The following is a 25,204-nucleotide window of genomic DNA, read 5'->3' as shown; positions in this document are numbered from 1 at the left end:
AACAACGGTCTAAAGAAGTGTGACAGAAAGAGCCTATGTTAGAGCAAATACAGTTCACCAGTTATATATTACTTGTCCCGTCACAGGCTAGAGTAAGGTTTCCATCAGCCCACCCATTTGGCGGAGCTTCATCATTTGGAAAACCGAGAGAGAAGGGTCACATGTAGCCAAGATAGTACACGGACTACATGTACATAGGTACTGGGCCTCTTGCTCTCTAGATTACTCAGCCTCTAAGTTTATCCAAGGTGTAAGGACTGGTGGAGTGCAGTGCAAGTGCAGAGTGAAAGTGTGATAAAAATGACTAGAGGGACAAAAAATATGTTTATTGGAGATTGTCCAACTGCCATGAATTAAAAGCCGCCTTATAGTTTAACATTTTTTTTTACTATCATTTGGCTAAGGGTGAGGTCAACATGTTTCAGCCGAGAGGGTTACTAACCCGGCTTTCTTCAGGACCTAAAAGGATGTTGTGTGCTACTGCAAATGTCTCAAGTTGTATCAAAACAAACAATAAAAATTTAGTACGAAGAATTGGATCAGTGGTTATTCACCACCCTACCCGACATATGTCTCATATGTGCGTGGTTTCCAGGTCAAGTCAAGTCAAATAATTTATATAGCGCGCTACATACCCAGAGGGTCTCAAGGCGCTTGAAGAAGGGAGGGGAATTACTTGTCGAATATCCAAGTTTTAAGTTGCTTTCTGAATGCTAGGTGGTTCTGAGTGAGGCGAAGGTGAATGGGAAGAGAGTTCCAGGTTTTAGCTGCCAGGTAGGAAAAGGATCTTCCTCCCATGGTGGTTTTGTTGATGCGAGGTACGGCAGCAAGGGCTTGGTTGGAGGAGCGTAGCTGGCGGGAAGGGGTGTAGAAGGAAAGTCGTGTGTTAAGGCATTCGGGTCCGAGTTCGTAAAGTGCTTTGTGTGCGTGGGTTAAGAGGCGGAATGTTATTCTCTTATTGACGGGGAGCCAGTGGAGGTTTTTCAGGTGACTAGAAATGTGCTCTTTACGCGGGATGTCTAGTATGAGTCTGGCTGAAGCGTTCTGGATGCGTTGGAGTTTTTTCTGAAGTTTTGCGTTGGTACCGGTGTATAGGGTGTTACCGTAGTCCAGGCGGCTCATGACCAGTGCGTGGGTGACCGTTTTTCTAGTTTCGGTGGGGATCCAGCGAAATGCTTTTTTGAGCATGCGAAGAATGTTGAAGCACGATGATGAAACGGCGTTGACTTGTCTTTTCATCAAGAGTGAGGAGTCCAGGATGATGCCCAGGTTCCGTGCGTGGTCCGTCGGGATGGGTGCTTTTCCAAGGGCCTCTGGCCACCAAGAGTCATCCCAGGCGGAGGGGGAGGTGCCTAAGATAAGGACTTCTGTTTTGTCTGAGTTCAGTTTCAGACGGCTGTGCTTCATCCACTCGGCTACTTCTTTCATTCCTTCATGTAGGTTGGTTTTGGCGGTGTTAGGGTCTTTGGTGAGTGAGAGGATCAGTTGAGTGTCATCAGCGTAGGAGATGATGTTGAGGTTGTGTTGGCGTGCGATGGTCGCGAGGGGGCTCATGTATACGTTGAATAGGGTAGGGCTGAGTGAAGATCCTTGTGGCACGCCGCAAATGACTTCAGTGGCCTCTGACTTGAATGGTGGAAGGCGGACTCTCTCGGTTCTTCCGGTGAGGAACGAGGTGATCCAATCCAGTGCTTTTCCTTGGATTCCGATGTTTCTGAGGCGTTGTAGGAGGGTGTTATGACAAACTGTGTCGAAGTTGTTGTCTAGACGGTCTTTAAGTGCAGCTTTCTTGGCAGTCTGGATCAGTTGGTGGTGTGTGCGGGTGGCGTTTTTGAAGGCGTCCTTGGTGCTGGTGTTTGGGTCTTTTTTCCAGGCCTTCTCAAGGGAGCAACAGAGTTTCTTGGATGTCTTAAGATCATAGTTGAACCAGGGAGCGTTTTTGCTGCCTAGTTTGATTTGACGTTTTTTCAGAGGTGCTAGGTTGTCGGCGCTGTTGGTTAGCCACTTGAGTGAGGTTAGTGGCTGCTTGGTTGGGGTTCGAAGAGTGGGCAGGGGGGTTTTGAAGAAGCGATGAGGAGATCTGGTCGATGGTGATTTTGTTCCAGTTTCTTCGCAGAGTAGGTTGAGGAAGGTTGTGGGTTGTGGTCTTTTTTAAGACAAAGTGAACACAGCTGTGGTCCGTCCAATGGAGAACGGTGGGGTGACTGAAGGAGATATGTTTGCTGGAGGTGAAGATGGGGTCAAGTGTGTGGCCTGCGTGGTGAGTGGGGGTGTTTACAAGTTGTTCGAGTCCGAGGTTGGCGAGATTGTCCAGAAGGGTGGTGGTGTTGCTGTCGTTGTTCTTTTCCAGGTGGAAGTTGAAGTCTCCCAGAAGAATGTAGTCCTCGGAGGGGGAGGGCGTGTGAGAAAAGAAATATTAGTCAAGGATAGTGTTACTCACTTTGAGGAAGTGAACTGTATACAGTGCTCAAAAAACAGGGAGGTATAATCTGTCACATTATCGTGTAAACATTGTACACGACCAGTCCCTTAAGCCATAACATGCTGAAGATGGGAAAACTAGCAAAAATGGAAAAATAGCATTTAAAAGTACTCACCCAGCTTTGTGTGGGGGTAAGCCTCACATCGCCCGGCGATTGCTCGGTATGTAATGCCCCGCTCTAGTGGAACAAATGAGATCATGGGGGAACAACAAGTGATTAAATGTACTTACTTGCATACCCCAGATAAAAGCTCACTACAAAACCTCTATCTTATATGCCAACATGCTGCATTGCTCCAGTGGCCGGCCCCGCTAGCCCCACTGTGGGTAATGTCAAAACTCTGACCTTCACTTGTTGTATGGTTATAACTAGGGGTGAACTGCAACAGGGGGACCAGAGAATGGGCACACAGTAAGGACTTATGTGATTTAGATAACTAAGAAGGCACCTAATTGATATTGCTGGTGGTGGTAGTTTCAATGGCAATGTTGTTAAGAATGGGAAGACTATGTTCTCTAATAGCAATAGTAATGTTAATGTTAGACTCCTTCACCAACAGTTGCAAGTCCAGAGTAATACAAATGGGTCAGCGCTATGTTGTACTGGCTGAGAGTTACACAACAATAGCCCAGTTAAAAATACCTTACAGATACTCTAGCTCTAAACTTACCTATCCGTCAGTACCTCGGGACAGTCTGCAAAGCAATCTGAGAGGTACCGAGGAATGTAAGGGAACTATTCTTATACTCGCGCTGATTGGGTGATTAATTAATTAACCAATGCCGACTCACCGCTGTTTTAGAAAATCGCGCATGCATGTGGCCGTCGTCCTGATCCACGGCACATGCCCGTAGGAAAGTATCAGAACGCGCATGCGCCGTTGTCATATTGCGTTTCTCGAGGGTGTAAGCGAGAAAGCATGCGCGTTGTTGGGTGCTAAAACCGAAGGCTTATGCGTATTCGGTGTTAAGACGCCTGTGTGCGCCTGATGTGTTGGAACCTTTTAGGCAGCGTCAGCACAAGTCCGGGGACAGCGCCGGTGAGTGCGCCCGGAATGTATGTTAAATGTATGTCAAAGGGGGTAACGAAGCATATCTATTGTGTATTATGATCTGAGCGAGTGTAAGCTACAGCAAAAACATCCAGACGAACACCAAAGAACCTAAAAGCTGACCCTGTGTGATGGGAAATTAGTCCAAATAGCAGAATCAAGACAATGTCCTGGTTCAGGTATTCATTAAGGGGTAGTCCTTCCTGTACACTCTATTTTACTGAAGGATCTTTATTACAAGTGCAGTTGGTCAGCAGACCCATAGACTAAAAGTTATAATCATTCACAATGGGAGCCAACTGGTAGTTGAGGGAAGATAATTCTTGGGGTTTATTCAGAACGAGGTAGAATTCTCAGATATTACGAAGGGCCATTATGTCCTGCCGCTCTTCAGATTAGTGTGCAGGCTGGATTGTCAAATTTAGGCAGACATATCTGAGCAAATAACCCAAAGATAGTATAGGCAGGAAATCCCAAAGGAAATAGCGTTGCTGTTAAGTATGGAGTGGGAAATTTCCGCTAATACAATTTGAGGTACTGAATCTAATTTGAATTATTTAGCTGGTGCAACACTATAGATTTGGCTGATGTTTGATATAATATAACTGCCCAAATAGTTATGGTTGGCTGTTGTCTAGAGACAGCCAAGCTATTACTCTTTGATATAGTAATACTGCCAACATTGTTATAGTTGAAGGTAGTTAAGTGACAACATAGCCCTGTAGGTATAACGGGTCTCGAACTCAGATCTGCACCCAGGGAATATTGTCGTTCAGACCTTCTGTGACAGTCTTAAGTCTGAAAATCCATCTTTGCTCCCTGATGAAAAGAAATCTAGAGATATCCGTCACGTGTTGCGGAATCATCGGATGTTCAAGTATCACCCATCTCATGTCGTCCGGTTGATGTTTGGCACTTAGGAAGTGATTGGTTAGACAGGTGGCTTGTTTCCCACATCGTATGGTACTTTTGTGCTCGCTGATGCGCAACTTAATTTTGCGAATGGTGTGGCCAACGTATCTCAAGGAGCACGGGCAAGTAATCATGTAGACCACACAATCAGTGTTGCAATTAGTGTGGCTACGCAGAATCCATGGACGATCGGTTCCGATATCAATGGATTCAGTCTTCGTAGTTTGGGGACAAACACTGCACGAGACACAAGGGTGGTGGCCACGTACCGGTGGGAGTCCCCAGAGAGTATTGGTTGCAGATGTGAACTGGCGTCTAGGCCGAGTGTGTACAAGGCTGTCATGCAAGCTAGGGCCTCGTTTGAAGGCAAACAGAGGTTGCAGAATCTTCTCTGAGGCAATGTTAAGAATGCGCCAATGTTTGCGAACCGTCTTCTGTATTTTGTTGGACAGTGTGCAGAAGGTGTTGACAAATGTGAGCCTATCAGTTGTTGGTTTAGCTACGCTTTGGTCAAGCAAGGCATCCCGGTTTACGTTGGAGGCTCTCTTCCACGCTCTTCGTATCAGTCGTTTGGGGTACTCGCGGGCCTGGAGCTGTGTTGATAAAGCTTGAGCATGTTTATGAAAGAGTACTAGTGTTGAACAATTTCTGCGTACTCTTAAAAATTGGCCTACGGGACGGTTTTTGCATAGCGCTCTGGGGTGATGGCTGTCGAAGGCCAGTAAAGAGTTTCTTGACATGGGCTTTTTGAAAAGTTCACAATGCAATTGCCCATTGTCTTAAAAAATGGAGATGTCAAGAAAAGATAATCTCACTTTACTAGGCTCAATGGTGAATCTCAAAAAAGGATTTTGTTGATTGAGCCATGTATGGAAGGTAGTGATCTGGGTAACAGAGCCTCGCCAAATCACCAGAATGTCATCTATATATCTCTTCACCTGATGGAAAAACGGGTTGCTGTGGTTGAGGACATGGTTCTGTTCAAAAAGGTGTACATAAAGATTGGCGAGGCTCGGTGCAAATTCACTACCCATCGAGGTACCTGCGATCTGGAGAAAGATCTGGTCTTCAAATTGAAAGTAATTCTCCATCATGGCTAGTCTTGCACATTCCATAATGAATGTGACTGGAGTAATGCTATCAAGATCTCGTGTGTCCAGTAGACCTCTGATGGAGTTGAGAGTCTCTTTCTGAGGGATACACATGTATAATGACTCCAGATCAAAGCTAACCAATAGATCTGTAGGCGCATTGAACTGTATAGTGGGTAGGATACAGAGTAAGTCTGCAGTGTCCTTTAGGTAGGTCGGCATCTCTGCCACCAGGGGGCGCAGGAAAAAATCAACAAATGTGGATAATGGTTCTAACAACGACCCCACCCCGGAAATAATGGGATGTCCCGGGGGGGGGGGGGGTCGCTGGACCTTGTGAATTTTCGGCAAGCAGTAAAAATACGGCTTGGTACGACTGGGTGTGTGGTGATTAAATATATTGCCTCATGGGGTGTGATCCAACCTTCAGATTCTGCTTCCTCCACTAGTTGTTTAATTTCTAAGCTGAGTCTGGGAGTGGGGTCTGATTCCAACCGTAAGTAGGACTTATTTTCTGCCAATTGTCTTAAATATTCTGCCCGATATGTTTCTACATCTTGTAGGACAATGGCTCCCCCTTTGTCTCCTGCCTTAATGAGTCAGAGTCAGAGTCAAAAACACTTTATTCAATTACTTAAAAATCATAAACGTATACTATACAAATACATGATATTATGCAACCTAAAAAAAAATATATATTTTTTTTAAAAACATCTTACAAGGATAATATTTAGTGTACGTCTAAAAATCAGTGGCAAATACATATAGATCATCACATAGTTCACAGAATAATCAAAATTAGTAGCAAATATTTCATAGTTCACAACAGCAATATTTAATCTGGTACATGGAAGTTAATTTATACTATCTGGTGCAGAGTAAACATTTACTGCAACCCCAACTGTATTCATCCGGAGTCTCTTCCGTCTAGCACGGATTGATGCAATCAAAAAATTGGCTACACAAAACATCACTAAAGGGGTTTCCATTAATTGAAGATAAAGCAGTGCAGGTTTAAACTGTACAAACCCCTTTTCCTTTAACAGTGACTTGCTACATTTTTTCCTACTTTCCAAAAAGAAAGGGCAGAAAAACACAAAATGTATCTGATCCTGATCGGAAAAATTGTCACATTCACATGGCACATTATCCTTTGGGGTGCACCACTTATCATAAATACCCAGCAGAAAATGTGCCTGATTAGATCTAAATTTTGTTAGAAGCCACCGATGATAGGGTCTAGTAACAGTAGTCAAGTAAGGTTGTATTGACATTGAAGTGATCAACAAATAGTGTGACCTTATGTTGGCTTAATGATTTCTCTTGCTTCTCGTTCCAATTATCGGGTTTTTATAAAATTAGTTTTTACCCAGTTAATATCTTCCTTGCTCAGATTTTCCGGTTTCAAATATAATTCCGGTCGACCCAGATATACCGATGTTGTTTTAATAAATGCCAACAACTGAATATCAGCCACTCTGTCCTGCCCCATACAATCACTAATAATCTTGTGATTCAGTGTAAGGTTGGGGTTCAGCCAAGTTCTGATCCATAATAAAAGCGGCGCCATGTTTAATATATCTGCAATGTACCCTATCCCTAACTCCATGTGAGCTGCAAAAGATGATGTAGATTGGGGGAGGCCCAAGAGGGATCGCAGAAATTTGTTTTCCTCTCTCTGTATCAGAGCTAGATCTTTATGGCCCCAAATTGCTGCCCCATACCTAGCTATGGCTATAGTTTTAGCTCTATAGATCGTCAGAATGGCCTCAGCTGGTTTCCCATCCAACCTTTTCGCAAAGCCTAATATAGCAGCCGACGATCTTTTCACGGCTACCACTTTGTTAGCGACTTGGGGTGCCCAGGACCCTGTGTAATTAAACACTACGCCAAGATAGGTGAAGACTTTTACTCTCGATATTACTGAGCCATTACAAGAGAGAGTTTTAATGTTATTCCTTCCTTTCCCTATGGACATAACATGCGATTTTTCTACATTTATCACGAGGTCCAGATTTTGCATAAAATCCCCAAAGGAATTTAAGAGAAGTTGTAAACCTATAGGGGTCCTTGACAACAGCACCGTGTCGTCAGCATATAATAAAACAGGCAATGGGGTTCCCCCCATGCACCGAACATCAACTGATGCTGCCGCCAAGTTAGCTCCCAGTGAATTAATATATAGAGAAAATAGCATTGGGGCCAGAATACACCCCTGGCACACTCCCCTCCCAGACTTAAGATCAGCAGTACACTTCCCCTCTTGTGTCATATGTATAACCGATGTCAGGTCTCTGTGCAGCTCTGCCAGGAAGTTCAACAAGGCCTGATCTAGACCCAGCTCCAGGAGCATTGTCCACAGCTTTGATCTATTAACTAGGTCAAAAGCTGTGGACAAGTCCATAAAAGCCAGGTAGATTGACCCTTTTGATGTAACAGTATATTTACTAACTATTAGATGTAAGTTCAGGCACTGATCTTCGGTGCCTCGCCCGGTTCTGAAACCATACTGCGCATTACACAAAATGTCGTTATTAGATGCCCATGTTGAGATCTTTGCTAGGATAACCTTCCCTAGTATTTTAAATGACGAATCCAGTAATGATATAGGCCTATAGCATCTTGCGTCCCCCCTCTGGCCCTTCTTAAAAATCGGGACTATAATAGACCGTGACCAAGATGTAGGCAATCTAGTTTTGTCAGTACAAGCTATATTAAAAACATTTGTGAGGACTATTGACCATATGTTAGGATTTGATTTAAACATATCGGCTGGTACCCCATCTGGGCCAGGGGCCTTATGACCAGCCGTGTCCTCTATAGCCTTTTGCACTTCTTTGATTGTAAATCTCAGTGGGGGCTGCCTTAATGATAAAAGTATCATCCTGTGTCAGGCCTTGGAGGGTACGTCTTTCCTCATTGGAAAAATTGTGGAATTCATTATTTTGTGTGTTGCAGAGTGCCATCACCTCATGGGTCACTGCTTTCTCAAATGTAGTCACATGAGATGGAACTTGGTGGTTTAGGGGAGTGAAATTAGATTTAGGACGTAGTCCTGTGTTGTTGATTGCTACTTCCTGGCTCATGGTGTCACTTTCTTTGTCTTTGAAGAAAAAGTGCAATCGCATTTTCCTGAAGAAAACTTCCAGTTCACACCTCAATTTGAAAGGGTCTCCTGTGTGTGTAGGTACGTATCCTAATCCCTTATTAAGGACCAATTTTTCTTTCTCTGTCAGAGAGTGGGAACTGAGGTTAACTACTAGATCAGTCATTCTGCCGTCTGGTTGGTTGATTGCTGCTGCCCTCCCCTGCTCCTCGTGTTGGGGAAGGATGGGTCTGCCTCCCAATGAACAGTTGGTGTCCTCTTCTTTTCCCTCGACTGCGGCCTCTGCCCAGGCCTAAAAAAGACTGGTCTGGGAAAAATTGTTGTGAAGAGTACGGTTGCATGTGTGGTAGAAAAGGGGGTGGTTGAAAACCCCAAGGGGCTGGTGGCCACCATTGGCCTTGGTTCTGGTAATAGCCCTGCATGCCACGTCTCTTATTGGATCTACGTAGCGTTCCTCTGCCTTGGAAAAGTCTGAATCTCCAGAATCCTGATCTGAACCTGAAGTGGAGTAGTTTGAGCCGTAGCGTCTCCCACTGTTGTTGTAATCTGGCGCTACTTAGTTGTCATGTGTGTAGGGATACATTTTCACCAGTGAGAATTTGGCTAAATCCTTTTTGAATTTATCTGTTTTGGTCTTTAAAATGTTTTCTCTGTAATCTCTATTGGTTTTGTTGATTTCGTCCAACTGTTTCTTGTAGGTAGTCCCTTTAATTAGAGTGTTGATTTTGCCTTCTAGGACCTGAATTTCAATCAGGATGGTGTCCGCCTGGCGTTTCGCTGTACTAATGATGAGGATTAGCCAATCGCGGGTGCAACGCCACGCGATTTGTGACCAATCCCTCAAAAAGATTTTATCTGTAAGGAACAGCTTGGGGTGTTGGTAACGATCAAGCCAGTGGGGGCACATTTACCTCGTAAATATTCAGCCATATGGACTCCATGGAGCGATGTTCTGGAATGCGATTTTTTAAGGTTCAATAGGGTGAGCCAATCGTCTTTGGTGCCTACTGTGGTTTCTGGTAATGAGTCTAAGATACTTGGGTTGTTGGTCAGGATGGTATCAAGCATTTCATCATCGAATGCCAGGCCAGCAAAGTCCGCCATGGTGAAACAAACGGCAGTGGTCGGAGAAAGAGGTGAGCGTAGAGGACCTGTAGTAATTTGTAGGCCTCTGTAAAAAGACCAGCAGCCGAGGCTGCTCTAACAACAAAAAACAAGAGAAATGGAGGAGGGTCTAGGGGGCAATGTTTAGAGACATGTTGTACTTCGTACCCCTAAATCAGAACCTTACCAACTAAAGGAAGAACAATGGTCTAAAGAAGTGTGACAGAAAGAGCCTATGTTAGAGCAAATACAGTTCACCAGTTATACATTACTTGTCCCGTCACAGGCTAGAGTAAGATTTCCATCAGCCCACCCATTTGGCGGAGCTTCATCATTTGGAAAACCGAAAGAGAAGGGTCACATGTAGCCAAGATAGTACACAGACTACATGTATATAGGTACTGGGCCTCTTGCTCTCTAGATGACTCAGCCTCTAAGTTTATCCAAGTTGTAAGGACTGGTGGAGTGCAGTGCAAGTGCAGAGTGAAAGTGTGATAAAAATGACTAGAGGGACAAAAAATATGTTTATTGGAGATTGTCCAACTGCCATGAATTAAAAACCGCCTGATAGTTTTAAAAATGTTTTTACTATCATTTGGCTAAGGGTGAGGTCAACATGTTTCAGCCGAGAGGGTTACTAACCCGGCTTTCTTCAGGACCTAAAAGGATGTTGTGTGCTACTGCAAATGTCTCAAGTTGTATCAAAACAAACAATAACAAATTAGTACGAAGAAATTGGATCAGTGGTTATTCACCACCCTACCCGACATATGTCTCATATGTGCGTGGTTTCCAGAGTTAATTCTTCATGCCTGTGAGAAAAGAAATATTAGGTATAATCTGTCACATTATCGTGTAAACATTGTACATGACCAGTCCCTTAAGCCATAATGTGCTGAAGATGGGAAAACTAGCAAAAATTGAAAAATAGCATTTAAAAGTACTAACCCTTTGGAGCTGCCAGTAAAAGATGAAAATAATCCAATCTGAACCTGACTAGCAGGAATCTTTCATGCATAGAGAGGGGCCATGCAAGATAGGGCTCCATTCCTGGGGAGGTTTTAAGCATTAGGTGTCTGCGTACTCCAGATTTCTGGAGTTCCTGCTCCTCACACTTAAGCTGTGGTTGCTCTAAATATGTTTTCTTTAAAGAGGCCATGTCTTCCCTTGTTATACACTCTGGCGTTAAGAAAAGATCCGGGCGACCTAGCTCGGAGAAGGAATTTATTAAGTATTTGAACCATGGTATTACAGACATATGGTCCAATTTCAGCACATCCCTATAGATTTTGTGTGTGAGAGTGAGATCTTTGTTTAACCAGCTTTTTAGCCAAAAAAGGAAGGGGCGCAAACTAAGGGTGTCACTGATGTATTTAACACCAGTTTCTCCGTGAACGGAGAAATTTGATGTCCCTTGGGGGACCCCCAGCAGATGTTGTAGGAAGGTATTTTCGGCCACCTGAATCCCTTTCACTTTGGTGTATCCCCACAATACACTCCCATATGTAGCTATGGCTACGCTCCTAGCTTGGTAAATTTTCAACATTGTGGCCACTGGACGATTGCCCATCTTGCTCGCAAAGTTGAGAATTGCTGCATTGTTCCTGGTCAACACCCCCGCGAAGCTGCATGGAATAAACGACTGTGTCGAATTAGCATGCTATCTATAAATTAAGATCACAATGTATTGATTTCTGATTGTTTTCTTTTGCTTCATTGTAGCCTGCATTTCACTTGGATGTGTTACATAGCACAATGACTTTTTGTGTAAACATCACCTAGTGGTTGGAACATATGCACAGATTCTATTGAAAATGTTCAGGAAAATGATGGGTTAATATGTACTCTGATTATTAGTGTTGAGTTCACTGTTATAAATTGGAGTTGGTCTCGTACAATAGAGTGGAACTCTGTGGAGTGTAGAAAAGTGTTGTATAGTGGAGTATTGTACAATGGAGTGTACAGGCATAGAGTGGAATATAGAGTTGGACTATGGAGTGTACAGGGATAGAGTGGAGCAGAGTGTAGTAAACATTTATAGAGTGTTGTACAGTGGAGCAGAATAGAGTGCAGTGGTGTACACCATAGAGGCAGAGAGTGGATTACTGCAGCGTGCAGTGAAATACTGTTTAATAGCATACAGTAAAATGCCAAACAGTGGAGTGTAGAAGAGTAGAGTGGCATAGAGTGGAATATTGTAGAGTGGAGTGGTGTACAGTGGAGTGGTATAGTGTGGAGTAGGGTATAGTTGATTAGCATAGAGTGGAGTGGCGCACATTGATGTGGTGTAGTGTTGTCGAGTAATCTGTTATACATTTAGGTTGCATATCATACAGTAGAGTGGAGTGCTGTGTCGTACAGTGTGGGAAACTGTCATAGATTGGAAAAGAGTATTGTACAATAGAGTGTATGAGTATAGAGCTGAGTGCAAATTTGGGCAGTGGAGCCCACATGGATAGACTGGAGTAGAGTCTAGTAGAGTGACATAGAGTGTGGTAGAGTTTTGTAGAGCAGAGTTATATAGAGTGGAGGAGAGAGTATAGAGTGGAGTACAGTAGAGTGGCATACAGTAGATAGTGCAAACTGGAGTGTTGTAGAGAGGAGTGGCATACTGTGGAATAGCATAGAGTGGAGTACAAAGGAGTGGTATAGAGAAGGATAGTGTAGAGTGAAATAACGTACAGTGGAGTGGTGTAGAATGGAGTAGCATACACTGGAGGGGAGTGGAGAGAGTGAATAAGCATACAGTGGAGTGGCATAGAGTGATAATGTAATTCCAGAAACCGGTCCTGGGAAGCGTGATTCCGGTCCAGGGAACACATGGCTTGGCAGTTCGGGCTGGACGGTTCCCATGAGGCACAGGGTCAGACTGATTTGCATATGGCCATGTCTGAACTGAGGTGGCTGAGTGGGCTAAAGAATGGTGATGGATTAAACCCAGATCAGTTGACTGGGGGTGAGTGTTTGATTTGCTCAAACGCTCCGTCCATCATCCCCTTTTGTATCGTTTTGACGCAGCATGGCCTTAAAAGTGACTGAGTGAAATCTTTACGCCCCCCTCTGTGCACAAATGCCTACATGTGGTGCAGGGCTTTACAATGTGACGCATCTCCCAGATGCGTTACGTTTTAAATACCCTGCAGCATGGCACTGGCTATGCGCCGCCTCTGCGTCACAAAAGTGACGCAACAGCAGCGAAAAAGAGGCGCAAGGGGCTTGTAAATCTGCCCCTAATTGTCTAGAAATGGTGTTAAACGTGTTTTCTATATGTTATTTCACCTGAAGTTGTTTACAATAAAACAAAATATATATTCTACATATTTATTATGTTGAGTGGCCAAAAGAAGCTCTTTCACAAAGTATTTCATTTGGGGGTTTTTCGGAAGCTTGTGTATATGTGTGCCTGCTATTCCTGCTTTCTGCTTATGAATTAGGTTATTTTGAGTGTCTTTTACGGATTTTACCGTTTCTTTCTAGTTCTTAGACAGAGGTTTGAGTGCCAGGGAGTATTGTTTTATTTTAACCTATGCCGCCTGCCTTAAATACGCTCTAAAAATCAAAATGCTTAACACTCATGACAAGCTAATCTAATGGCTGATCTGCTCTCCTCCTCTCTTGTGTAAATACTGAGTGTGACTAGAGACTTGCCTCCCATCCGTGGACTCATGGAGCACTATTAAGTGATTTTTTTATGTATGCACTAAGAAATACATGAGTGCAGTGTGGTATGTGTGAGTAATTGACCACTTGGTTTAACGTCCAGCATTGGAGTAGAAGTGTCATTCACAGCATGATGATAGAGCTTATGGCTGTTTTCAATATTTTGTGTGTAGCGTTTTGGTGCACATTTCAGGGGGGCCCATACATTCCGTTGTTCCAGGACTTCCAAGCTGACTCTCCTCTTTCACGGAAAGAGAGGAACAGACACCAAGCAGGTGTATATATTTCATTTTCAAAGCTGATTCTGTGATTGGTATGCACTTCATACTTATATAAGGAGTGGACTCAGGGAGTGAGATATTCGGTCCGGATGACACTACATGGAAGAGTGACAGAAACAGGTAGACCAGACAATAAGAGGAAGTTAGGGCCATTGAGCCCTCCCATGTACTTCCTAACTTCTTTCCCAGAGTTTAATCATACCGACTAGGGCGTGAATATCAGTAATTACAGCCACCAGATCGGCATTTTTATCCCACAAGTAACACCCCTGCATCTCCTATTCACTTGAAACATCTGCTTTAAATCAATCAGTGCTCCCTTGTAATTCATTGGTAGCACATGCCTCATTCTGTAGCGGACCAGAAAGGAACCCAATGATGAAGCGTGCCACCAAGGACTAACCCCGCTGGAAGAGGCATTTCCTTACAAAAAGCATTGGCTTTCCTTTTTAAGGACCTCTGTCCTTGTGATAGGGCAGGGCTCTTTAATTTTGCAAATTGAGGAGGATGAGCTTTCCTCTTGATTACCTTTTCTCCCCCTCTCATGCTGATATAAAAGCTATTTAGAAATACCATACCTTTGTGGAATGATTGTCAAATGTTCTATCGCTTGGACTATTAAAAAAAAAATAATAATTATATATCTTGGTACTTCATCAGTGAATTAATTGTCAAGCCTACTTTCCAGCTCTACCTGCTGTCAGTTTTGAGCTCAGAGTGAAAAAAATGTTCCAGTGAGTAGGTAACATAATCTTGTACAACTCATGGCTTATAACTGAATTCCAGGAGTAATCTTGCTTACTCTTGAAAATCAGGCGTAAACCAAGTACTACAAGAATAAGCCACAGAAACATATTTGTCAATGTTTGCACACTCATGCGTATTCACTGTGCCATATTTAGTACTATCATTGAATGTTGGTGTCATCACAGATATTTTTGTGCTTATGTTCCTTACAGAGGCAGACAAGATCTCATGAAAGCAAATACACATATCAACATTGGAAAGCTGGATTTTATACAGCAGTGCACTTCCCTGAACTAGAGATTACCATCCTATGGGACAAGAAGACAACCATACATGTCAAAGTAGGACCTCGATGGAAGGTGAGCAAAACTCGCATGAATGAATGATCAGTCTTCCGTTCACTCTCCACGAGTACTTGCAAGTACTTGCACTGCCTTTTGAGAGCGATGCAACCCAATCAATACTGAAACATGACATAGTAGCTGAGTTGATGAGATATAGCTTTAGTACTTTAGACTCCCAAACACGTGTCTTTTCGGGGATCAGTACACAAAGTTTCTCAGTAAATTAGAATCTCTGTAGAGATTGTTACCTATCGAGCAGGCATGAGGTTGGAAGTCTGGCTGAACTGACTTGACCTTTCACCTTACAGAGGTCGACACAATGAGTATCTTTGACTTGAACTGTAAGAATATCTTCACATCAAAGAACAGAAGTTACAAGTGTAATGTGCATCCTTTACATGGAGTCTAAAGTGTGCTATTAGGAAAGTGGATGTGGAGTTAAGATATAGAGCATAGAAGGAATATATTAGAGTGTAAAGTCAGTGGAGTCAGGTGTGGATTTTGGATGTTAGATGTAGAGTAAATAGTCAGTGGCAAATGGATTAAGTCTTGTTGAGTAAAAGTGTTTAAAAGGTGTTTGTGTGTTGTAATAAAGTGGACTGTGGTTGGGTGTGGTAGAATGCGGCCAGAGATAAACTGTAGCCAGAAATAGGGGAGGGTGATGGGAAATTTTGAAGTGAAGTGGTATGATAAATACTAGCATACCGGCATGTAGCCAATGGTAAGTGTTTTGCGGGCCTGCCCCCCAAATTATACCGGCAGCATAAAAGGGTCCTTAGGTAAACAGGAATGTGGCTTCCACCACAATATATTTTGGAAAAGGAAAAATATCGTGAGATTTTGAAGAGAACACATTTGGCAGTCATTTTTCAAGTGTTCTACCTTGCAAACTGTTTGATAAATAGAAGGAAATTGTACCGTTAAAGCACAGTGATAAAGAAGTATTGGGGATTTTTATAGGGGATGTGTCAAAGTTAGTGCAGAAAGCATTTCTGTACAATGAAATTGATGAAAACTGAGTATAATGTATATGCAATTACACACAAAGTTGTGTATTCTCCAATTTGTGGCAAATGCTGCATGTCGAGCCACATTTGAATATAAACAATTGACTGAACAGTTTTTATGGGCAACTCTACACACATTGGAACAGCTATGGGTACACAGATATGATGCTTACAAATATATGACGCCCCTGTTTGTCAGTACTTTGCTGTATGTACCTAGGTCCTGTAGGAGATACCTCAATGAAACAGTCAACAGGACAGAAAGACAAGGTATCCATAGGTTGTTGGGGGAGGTTGGCCTCAGCTCAGGAAGTGATTGTAGCCATGTGACCGCTGAAGACATGGCTGTTTAAGTCAGCAGCACTGTAGATCTAAACACTGCCTGCTCGCCATCGTTGCCCTTCACCTAGTGTAATTCTCAGCGCCGGGACACCCCTGTGCTGGGGGTAGCTGTCGCGCTTAACAAATTACAGTATTATTATTATTATTCTACTAGTCATAATGACCTAGAACTAGCCATTCAGCCATCAACCCATTGTTACAGGGCCTTGTGCCTAGTGCTTCATTTGTGTGGGTGGTTAGAGATGGTGGACATAACAATTAATCTTAGGGGAACCATACTTAGTTTCCATCATTAGACTTTGACCCAGGTCGAACGAGAAGAAGGGATACTAAAGGTGTAAGAGAAGGGTAAGGAAACAGTATGAAAGAGGGATATAGCAGGGATGAAAAAGAGTCTAGAAGAGTAAGAAAAAGAAATAGGAAGTGTAAGGTGGGGGTTCAAGCATCCATTGTCTCCCTGTCTATGTCACTGGCCTAGTCTTTGTATGTATTCATTAGCATTCCTATGTCCTTGTGTCACAGTGCCAGTGACACTGTGTAATGTCCACTGTCCTTGTCAATAACACTCTGGGCCTCGTTCGTTGCATTTTGGCATAAGGCAGCACAGCAAGGCACATTACTGTGCTGCCCTACGCCAAAGTGAAAGGGCAGGAATGCACCATATTTTAGCAATATGGTACATTCCTGTCCTTTCTGCATGCACTGGTCCACTTTTGGCAGACTAGCATCAAAGTAGGCACCCTTGCTCCATGGTTCAAGGGTGCCTCAATTGCAGGCAGGTTGTTTTTGTGTAGGAAAAGGTACCTTCCTGCACAAAAATATTTCTTCGAGGCGTTTTTTCCTCATTCCACGTGTGCTGCATGCAGCACACATGGAAAGAGGAAAAAACGAGGAGAACTGAACATATTTTTCCTTGTTACGCCTCCCCTCGGGAGGCATGCAGATTTGATGCTTCCTCAGGTTTACATCACTTTGTAAACCTGGGGCAGCGTCAAATTCGATGGGTGTTGCGTGAGAAAACCTATCGCAACTCCCATGGAATGCTTTCCAGGTGCAGGATAAGGTGATGCAGCGCGTTGCACTGTGTTGTCTTACTCAAGATTTATGAGGCCACTCAAAGCCACTCAGGGTGGCTTTGCATGGCTTTATTAATCATTATGAGAGCGCTGCGTCATGCATGTACCACTTTACATGGTGCAAACGTGATAAAGGGCTCTCATAAATAAGCCCCTCTGTGTCTGTATCCCCATGCCCCTATTTCAGTGCCAGTCACATTGCTCACTTGTAACTGTCTCCACATCATTGTCCATATGCCAGTGTAAGAGGTCCAGTGTCTCCATGTCTATATGCCCCTTTGTTAGTTTGTGTCCCTGTGTCAGCATCCCAGTGCCAATATCATCATCTCAGTGTCTGGGTCATTGTCCCAGTATCACCATTCTAATGTCAATGTCTTGTATATCTTTAACTGTCCCAGTGTAAGTGTGGCGTAGTATCTGGTGCTGTGTGCCAGTGGCAGCAATGGACATGTCGAAGAACTTGATAATGTTCCAGTGTCAGCATTTAAAACCTTGTGTTCCTATGCCAATGCACCCATTTAAGAGCTCTTGTGTCACAGCCCCATTGTCAGTATTCGTTTCTCAGTGTCCCCCTGCTCAGTATTCAAGTGCTGGTGCCTCAATATGTATCTCCCCTGACAGTTTCCCTGCGTCTGTTTTGTGGCTATAGTGCTAAAGACCCAGGGCCTCATTTATGAAAAGTGACGCATCGCTGCTAGAAAACAGCGATGCGTCACTTTTCATTGCGCCCGCCTTGTGACACCAATGATGCATCATATTTATAGTATGACGAATCATGGCACAAGGAGTTACAGATAAGTCAGTATTTCTGATCTATCTGTAGGCGCAAAAATGAAGCATTGCTGGAGTGTGTCACAAAAGTGATGCAACTCCAGCAATGGGTCATCACACATCGGCAAGTACCATGTGAAATATGCCTGTGTCAGTCTTACACAGATGCCATGATGCAGGTGTAAGATATTGATGAATCTGGGTCCTAGAAGAATCTAGGAGATTTCACTGCATCACTTCTACAACCCTTTTTTGCATCGGAACGCCCCCCTGCATACATTATACCTGGTGCAGGTATAATGTGGCGCAGGGGTTTACAAAGTGACGCATCTACCTAGATGAGTCACTTTATAAATATGATGCAACATGGCACATTTTTTCCACTGCTGTTGCGTCACAAAAAGTAACACACGGGCGGCGTAAAAGTGATGCAAGGCCTCATAAATAAGGCCCCCAGTGTCCTTGCCTTCAAGATTATTCCTGTGTCTTCTCCCTTCCTGGTGTTAGTATTCAGTAGTTGTAGCATCCTGAACAGTGTCCCAATATTGATGCTCTTGTGTCAGGGTCTCAGCATTAGTATTTGTAAAGTTGTCAGTGTTCCTGTGTCAGTGTCCGGTTGTCTGTGGTAGTGCATATGTGTATATTCCCATTGTCCATTTTCCGGTATTAGCCAGTTTCCTATTTCTCTATCTACCCTGTGTTAGTGCCCCAGTATCTGTAACCTTGTCCTTTTGTCCAGGTGTAAGTGTTCCCTGGCAGTGCCACTGTAGCAGTAACCCTGGGCAGTGTTGCAGTGGCAAGTGTCCATGTTATTGCCCCAGTGTCAGTAACAATGCCTGCGCCCCTACATCAGTGTCTCCATGCCAGTATCCTTGTGTCATATCAATGTTCCCTCTAATTATTTTTCTTTGAGTGCAGCAACAGTGTGCTCATGTGCACTTTTTACAACTGTGCACAAAATCAAGAGCCGCGATGAGTCTATGTGTTATGCTATGTTAAAATAGTTTCAAAGCATAACATATACCTTTGGGTGTCTTGGCGCTGGCTTAGCAGATATCGTGAAAGGATACTATAGGGGAAATGTAGGTTGAAAAGCCATGCTTTGAGGAGTTGACTGAAGACCTGTACGGATAGGGCAGATCTAATGTGTATGAGTAGCATATTCCATTGTTCGCTTCACCCGAGAGGAACCTGCTGCCACCCCATTTAGTTTTCTTGAATCTAAAAGTTGTGACTTGTGAGTTCCCCTAGATATGAGGTTCCTATTGGGCATGTACCAGGATATGGGATGTTTCAGAAATTGTTGACCTGTGCCATGCAAAGGCTTTGAAAGTGAAGCAAAGGGCTTTAAATTGTATCCGGTTCCTGATTGTCAGCTAGTGCAGATACTTGATGGCTTGAGAGACTGAATGATATTTGTGGAGGCCAAAAACTAATATGGCAGTGGAGTTTCTGTGAGACCTGCAGTTTCTGAATATATTGTTCCTGAAGATTGATGTATAGGCCATTGCAGTATTCTATTTTGGACAGAATAAGAGAGGACATGACTGTTTTCTTGGAGGTGATAGGTAGGAATTGGAGAATCTTTTTAATGATTTTTAGAGTGTTAAATGAGGAGGATATGACAGCGTTGACTTGCTCACTGAAATTGTGTTTGTCATCGAGTGTCACTCTGAGACTCTTGACTTTAGAGGTCGGCACTGGGAACAAGCCCATTTCTGATGGTCAGCTTGAATGGGTTCAGAAATGAGTATTGTTTCTGAGGAGGATAACCTTGGTCTTATCTGAGTTTAATTTAAGGCAGTGCTTGTCCATCCAGGTGCCGATTTCTCTCATGCAGTTATGAAACTGAGAGCTGGTGGAGTTAACATAATTTGCAGTAGATAACACAATTTGTGTCCCATCTGGGTTAGAGGTGAGTGAAAAGTCAAAGGAGTGAATCAGCGGTGTGAGTTCTGTTACGTATAGGTTAAAGAGGGTGGGGCTTAGTGAGGACCCCTATGGTACCCCACATGGAAGCGAGAAGGTGTTAGAGCTCAAACTATCTAGCATCACCGTGTTTTCCCTGTCTTTTAGAAAGGATTTAAATAGCTCCAGGGCTATTTTTTTTATGCCTAAGGTCTCCAGGCGACAAATTAATGTCGAATGATACACAGTGTCGAAGGCCGAGGATAGGTGTTGACTAATCTTACACATCTGAGGGTGATGACAGTGAAAGTAGATGGAAAGGTTTTATAGACCGAAGGCTGTGAAGATCCAACCAAAATTATTATTATTAATAACTGCAGCTGTATAAAATCTTCCACTATTATCTCACTATCTCCAGTGTAAGAATTTGCTTAATGGTCTATGTAAAGGGTAATTATATTAGTGCATGATGGGTACATTTTACTTCACTCAAAATTGGTGCTTTAAAAAGTCACTGTATCAGAACACTTTAAATATGCTCTACATTCTACGATGCCATCTCTGCAGGGTGGCGTTTTGCTTAACAAGTTGCTCTTTTATACACAGTACTCACAAAGTGCAGTGACAGCGATCAGTCCAGGCTAGCCCCAGGAGTTAGTAGAGGGTCTGAATTTCAACGACATTATCGCAGATTAATTGCACTTGGAAAAGTCAGCACCCAATCAGAGCTGCTTCTTTTAAAGGTGCAAAATGGTAATTACAGTTAATCACCTTGCACCTTTCTCGCTTCAATGTGCTATGGAATAATGCTGGGATCCTGGCTTTAAGGACACACAGAAAGGTTTGGAACAGAACCCTCTGCAAGATTGCAGTGCAGAATCAAGCCTCACAAATTTAGATGTTGCTATAATTTCAATGTTTGCTTTGAACCTAGGAGCAATTTTAAGATATATTTCCAGCATGAGAGCTCCTACAGAGTGAGACAAAAATCACCCACTCTTCTTAGTCACCCACACTTCTTAGTGCGCCTCTGTGAAAATGCCCGTGCACATTATAATAGACGAGCCCTTCACAGTTACAGCTTTCTCAATTCTTTTTTGCATTGCTATATAGCGCTAATTCCACCCGAAGGCATTGAAGCACTTTACATGAGCACCTGTTACAATACACATGCTGCACCAGTTGTAGTGCTCCTGCAGTGATCCACTGAATTAGAAGATTAGTTTGTGAAGGACCAAATCATGCACACATCACTGAGGTGAACATACATGCATGTGTACTCTTAGTCCTTTGCAAACTTTCATGCTCTCTCATTAGTGGGCATTTCACAGGATATCCTTCTGCTGTAAAAGAATAAGGGGCAAAGTATGTTTTAAAGTAGTTTTCTTCTGTTTTGAGTGGAGAAAATAACTGAAATTGGAATTCATCAAGCGCATGGTGGGGACGCTCTTCATTTAAGTAGGTGACTTGGGGGCCAGAGCAGGACCGTCAAATGTTTTCTGATATGCTTAACACTTGATCAACTCTTTTCATCTCTGTAGCAATGCTAATGAGGGAAAAAAGATGAACTGAGTCGTCTGCATCGAAGCTGCCATAAACCAGCAAGGGACCAACCATGACGCCCTTCATATATTGGAACCCACAGTTACAGTTAATGGCCAGCCCTGCCCCCATAATGAAAGATACCTGTTGTAACTTGTGCATGTATATTCTCTTCACAAATGGTACGCCCCATTCCCCCCCCCTCCTGCCCCAGCCACTTGGTATTTTCCCCTCAGCCATCCTTGGAATGTTCACCCACTCCTGTCAGTGAGGAGAGCAGGGTGACAGCAATAAAGAAGAGTTTTACTCACATTTGGTATTTGTCATCTTTATAACACTGGCGACAGTGACACAGTGGGTGGTGCCTTGTGCAAGCTCGGGAGGGGCAGCATATTCATCTTCCCCCTTCACCCTGTACTGTGTTGATTTTGATTCACAGGTGAGACTTCACCCATATTTGCTGTGCTTACATGTACTTACTAGTATTGTGGGGTTAACTCTGTACCTGGTGATATTTTCTGATTGGCAGGGGAGGGGCAAGGAATAAGGGTCTACATTGTGTACAGGGAGTTCTCCCTGTTTGCTTCCCTCACCTTAAAGCCGTAGTTTCAAGGAAGTTGGTAAGGTTCCCCAGTGCACCTGTTTGATGTATTTAGATGGTCAGGTAATCCAAGCGTTTCCAGTAACAGTGGTGACCTTCACTAAGCAGCATCAAGAGTAAGGGAAACTCACTTAGTTGTGCTCCTCTACCATTAGTAGTGTGTTCCACCTTGTCAGAGGTATTCAACCCCTACTCCCCTTACAACTTTATCTGTTGCTTTACTTGTGAGCTATCGTTCATACACCTGAACACCCGCAAGGACCTCCTAGGTTCCCTGGTGTTGTGGTGCGCATTGCTGCTAACTTCCCTTATGGCGGCTTCTTCCATGAACCCCCCCCCCACCTTCCTAAATGACATTGGTGATCCAGTCATACACTGGAAGGATTGGATCAACTTGTTTGATTCGTATCTAATAGCCATAGGGGGGGAAAAGTTCTCAGCAGTGCGGAAGCAGCATGTTTTGCTGCACAACCTTGGAGTCCAAGGGAGGAAAATATATGACACTCTCCCTAACCCAGCATTAGAAGATGACGAGCTAGACTCAGATGTCTTCAAAATTACTATGATTAAGCTAGAGACTCATTTTGGGGACAAAGTCAATGTTGTGCTGGAGCGTCACAAGTTCTTTTCACGAGTGCAGGCGAAGGGAGAATCCATAGCTAATTACATAGCCGCTCTCCGAGGGCTTACACAATTGTGTGAGTTTGGGGAGTTGAATGATTCCCTCATTAGGGATCAATTGGTGAGATGCACCTTCAACCCAAAGATAAAAGAAAAGCTTTTGGCAAAGAATCCCTCGTTGAGGGAAGCGGTGGCCATCGCACACTCCATAGAGCACACCGCAAAATGCATCCAGGAGATGGATCAACCAAAAGAATCCATGGGTGGTGTGAATAAAATAAAAGGGTTGGTGTTGGAAGACAAAAAGGAAGGAGAAGATAACAAGATCAAATCAAAAGAGGTAAAGAGTGATAAGCCCTTCAACGTCACAGAAGGGTTGAAATGCTTCAGGTGCGGAAGCAACAATCATCTTGCAAATAGCATGCATTGTACTGCTCGAAATTCCATGTGTATGAAGTGTAACAGGAGGGGCCACTTCGCTAGGGTGTGTAAGGAAGGTGAGAGGGGTCAAGTAAGAATGATACAGAGCGAAGAGGGGCCGGATTCAAGTTTTGTGTTCTAATAACCTTTTCTCCTGTCCTAGGATGAAGTACCTTGCGTACAGTTGGTATTGAGGGTGGGGAGGTTTATTATTCAGTGATCAGTGTCTTACCCTTGCCTTTTCTCCGCCCTGAGATATGGGTTGCAGGGTCCCCATCCCTGAGCGCTTATGGTATTGTGTGCCAGGTATTCCCCATTTTTTCCCCCCCCTCACCCCCACGGTTCTCTGTCCTCTTTCCTTCCCCCTTCCCTCCTCCTTCTCGGTCCTTTAGAAATGTGTTGCAATTAAAGCTGTTATTTTAATGCTTTTACGGTTCAAAGGGAGATGTGTTGTAACTTGTGCATGTATATTCTCTTCACAAATGGTACGCCCCATTCCCCCCCCTCCTGCCCCAGCCACTTGGTATTTTCCCCTCAGCCATCCTTGGAATGTTCACCCACTCCTGTCAGTGAGGAGAGCAGGGTGACAGCAATAAAGAAGAGTTTTACTCACATTTGGTATTTGTCATCTTTATAACAATACCATTTACCTTAAGTGCGTGGTCTCTAGTTCTTCATGCAAGGCATAAATATAGAGGCTGGGCCGGCGGGTGCCCGAGCACACAGTTTAGAGGGAACATTGGTCATAACAGAGAGTGTCAATTGCAATGCCTGCATCCCTGTGGCAGTGTCTCCCTGCCAGTGTCCTTGTGTCAGTATACCAGTGTCAGTGACCCATGTCAGTAACCACAGGCCAGTATCCCAGTGTTGTGTCCCTCCAGCCATTGTCTGTGCGTTAGTGTCCCTGTGTCATGTCCCTGTTCTTGTGTTGTTTCCAAGTGCCATTGATTTGGTGTGAGTATCCTAGTGTCCATTTTTTATCTCACAGTGACACTGGTCCTTGCCATTGTCCCAGCATGAATGTTTGATCCCAGCTACAGCATTCCAGTGTCATTGTATTCAATTTTACTCCTGTGTTTTAGTCGAGAGACTGTTTCTGAGAGAGCATCTGTGTGATTACTGGTGACCAATTGTCAACGTCCCACTGTCACTATCCTAATGTTAATGTTTGTGTCACAGTTTCATTGACCCTATGTCAAAATTCCAATGTCAGTTATGGTGCTCTTGCATCAGTTCCCCAGTGTCAGTGCCCATGAGTCAGCTTCACTGTGTGATCGTGTTGCTGCTGCGTCAATGCCCTACAATCAGTGTTGATGCCTCTGGGTCAGTGTCTTATTGTTAATGTTTGTCACTCATGGTAACATTTCAGTGTCACTATCTCCACGTCAGCATGTTATTGTCATTGTTCTAGGTCCCGTGTGTCATTGATAGTATCCTGATGGCACTGGGCCCATCTCAGTGTTGTGTTAGCGTACTCTATCAATATCCACATGTCTCATCCTCCCAATCAGTATCCCTATGTTGTTACTGTATTTTAATTATTTCCAAGTGGCAATATCTCGTTGTTCTGGCATCCGTGTATATGTTTTCCACTGAAACTGCTTTGTGCCAATGTCCCAGCATTAGTAATTTAGCTCCAGGTCAGCGTTTCAATGTCACTGTTCAAGTGCCATTTCTGGTACTCGTATTTGTGCCCCCTGTTCCAGTGACATATGGTCAGTGTTCACTTGCCTCTGTCATCCTACAGCCAGTGCCTATTTTCCATTGCCCCTGTGTCAATGTCCCCGTGTTGGTGTCTTAGTGTTAGTCTACATTTGTCACTGTAGCCATGTCAATGTCCCCATGTTAATGTTGGTGCAGTGAGCCAGTGACAGTGTTGGTGCCCCCGTGTCAGGGGCCCAGTGTCATTGCTGGCAACTTGTGTCAGTTATCTGGTGTCAATCTGAGCTCCTCCCCCTGCCCATTTCAGTGTACCAACCTTAGTTTTCCACATGATGTCATTGAGGTTTATTTACAAGCCGCTGTGCTTTACCGGAACGTCACTTTTACTGACATTCCGGCGACGCACAGTGCAGTGCCATATCTGCAAGGCCACGTAACGACACCTTGTGTAGCTTTTTATGGTCTTGTAGATATG

General features: G+C 43.8%; 1 protein-coding gene across 1 annotated transcript in view; it reads left to right on the top strand.

Annotated features, from left to right (window-relative positions):
* The window catches only part of OTOGL (otogelin like), a 1,110,282-nt gene that overhangs the window by 645,692 nt on the left and 439,386 nt on the right, over positions 1–25,204 (top strand). Inside the window, exon 25 of the mRNA XM_086931129.1 lies at positions 14,648–14,794. Coding sequence (XP_086787255.1) covers positions 14,648–14,794 — 147 coding nt within the window. The remainder of the gene's footprint in view (positions 1–14,647; positions 14,795–25,204) is intronic.

Source organism: Lissotriton vulgaris, chromosome 1_1, assembly GCF_964263255.1.
Source record: "Lissotriton vulgaris chromosome 1_1, aLisVul1.2, whole genome shotgun sequence".
Taxonomy (NCBI): Eukaryota; Metazoa; Chordata; class Amphibia; order Caudata; family Salamandridae; genus Lissotriton; species Lissotriton vulgaris.
The sequence above is the reverse complement of the archived record's forward strand: the minus strand, read 5'-3'. Positions and strand labels throughout refer to the sequence as shown.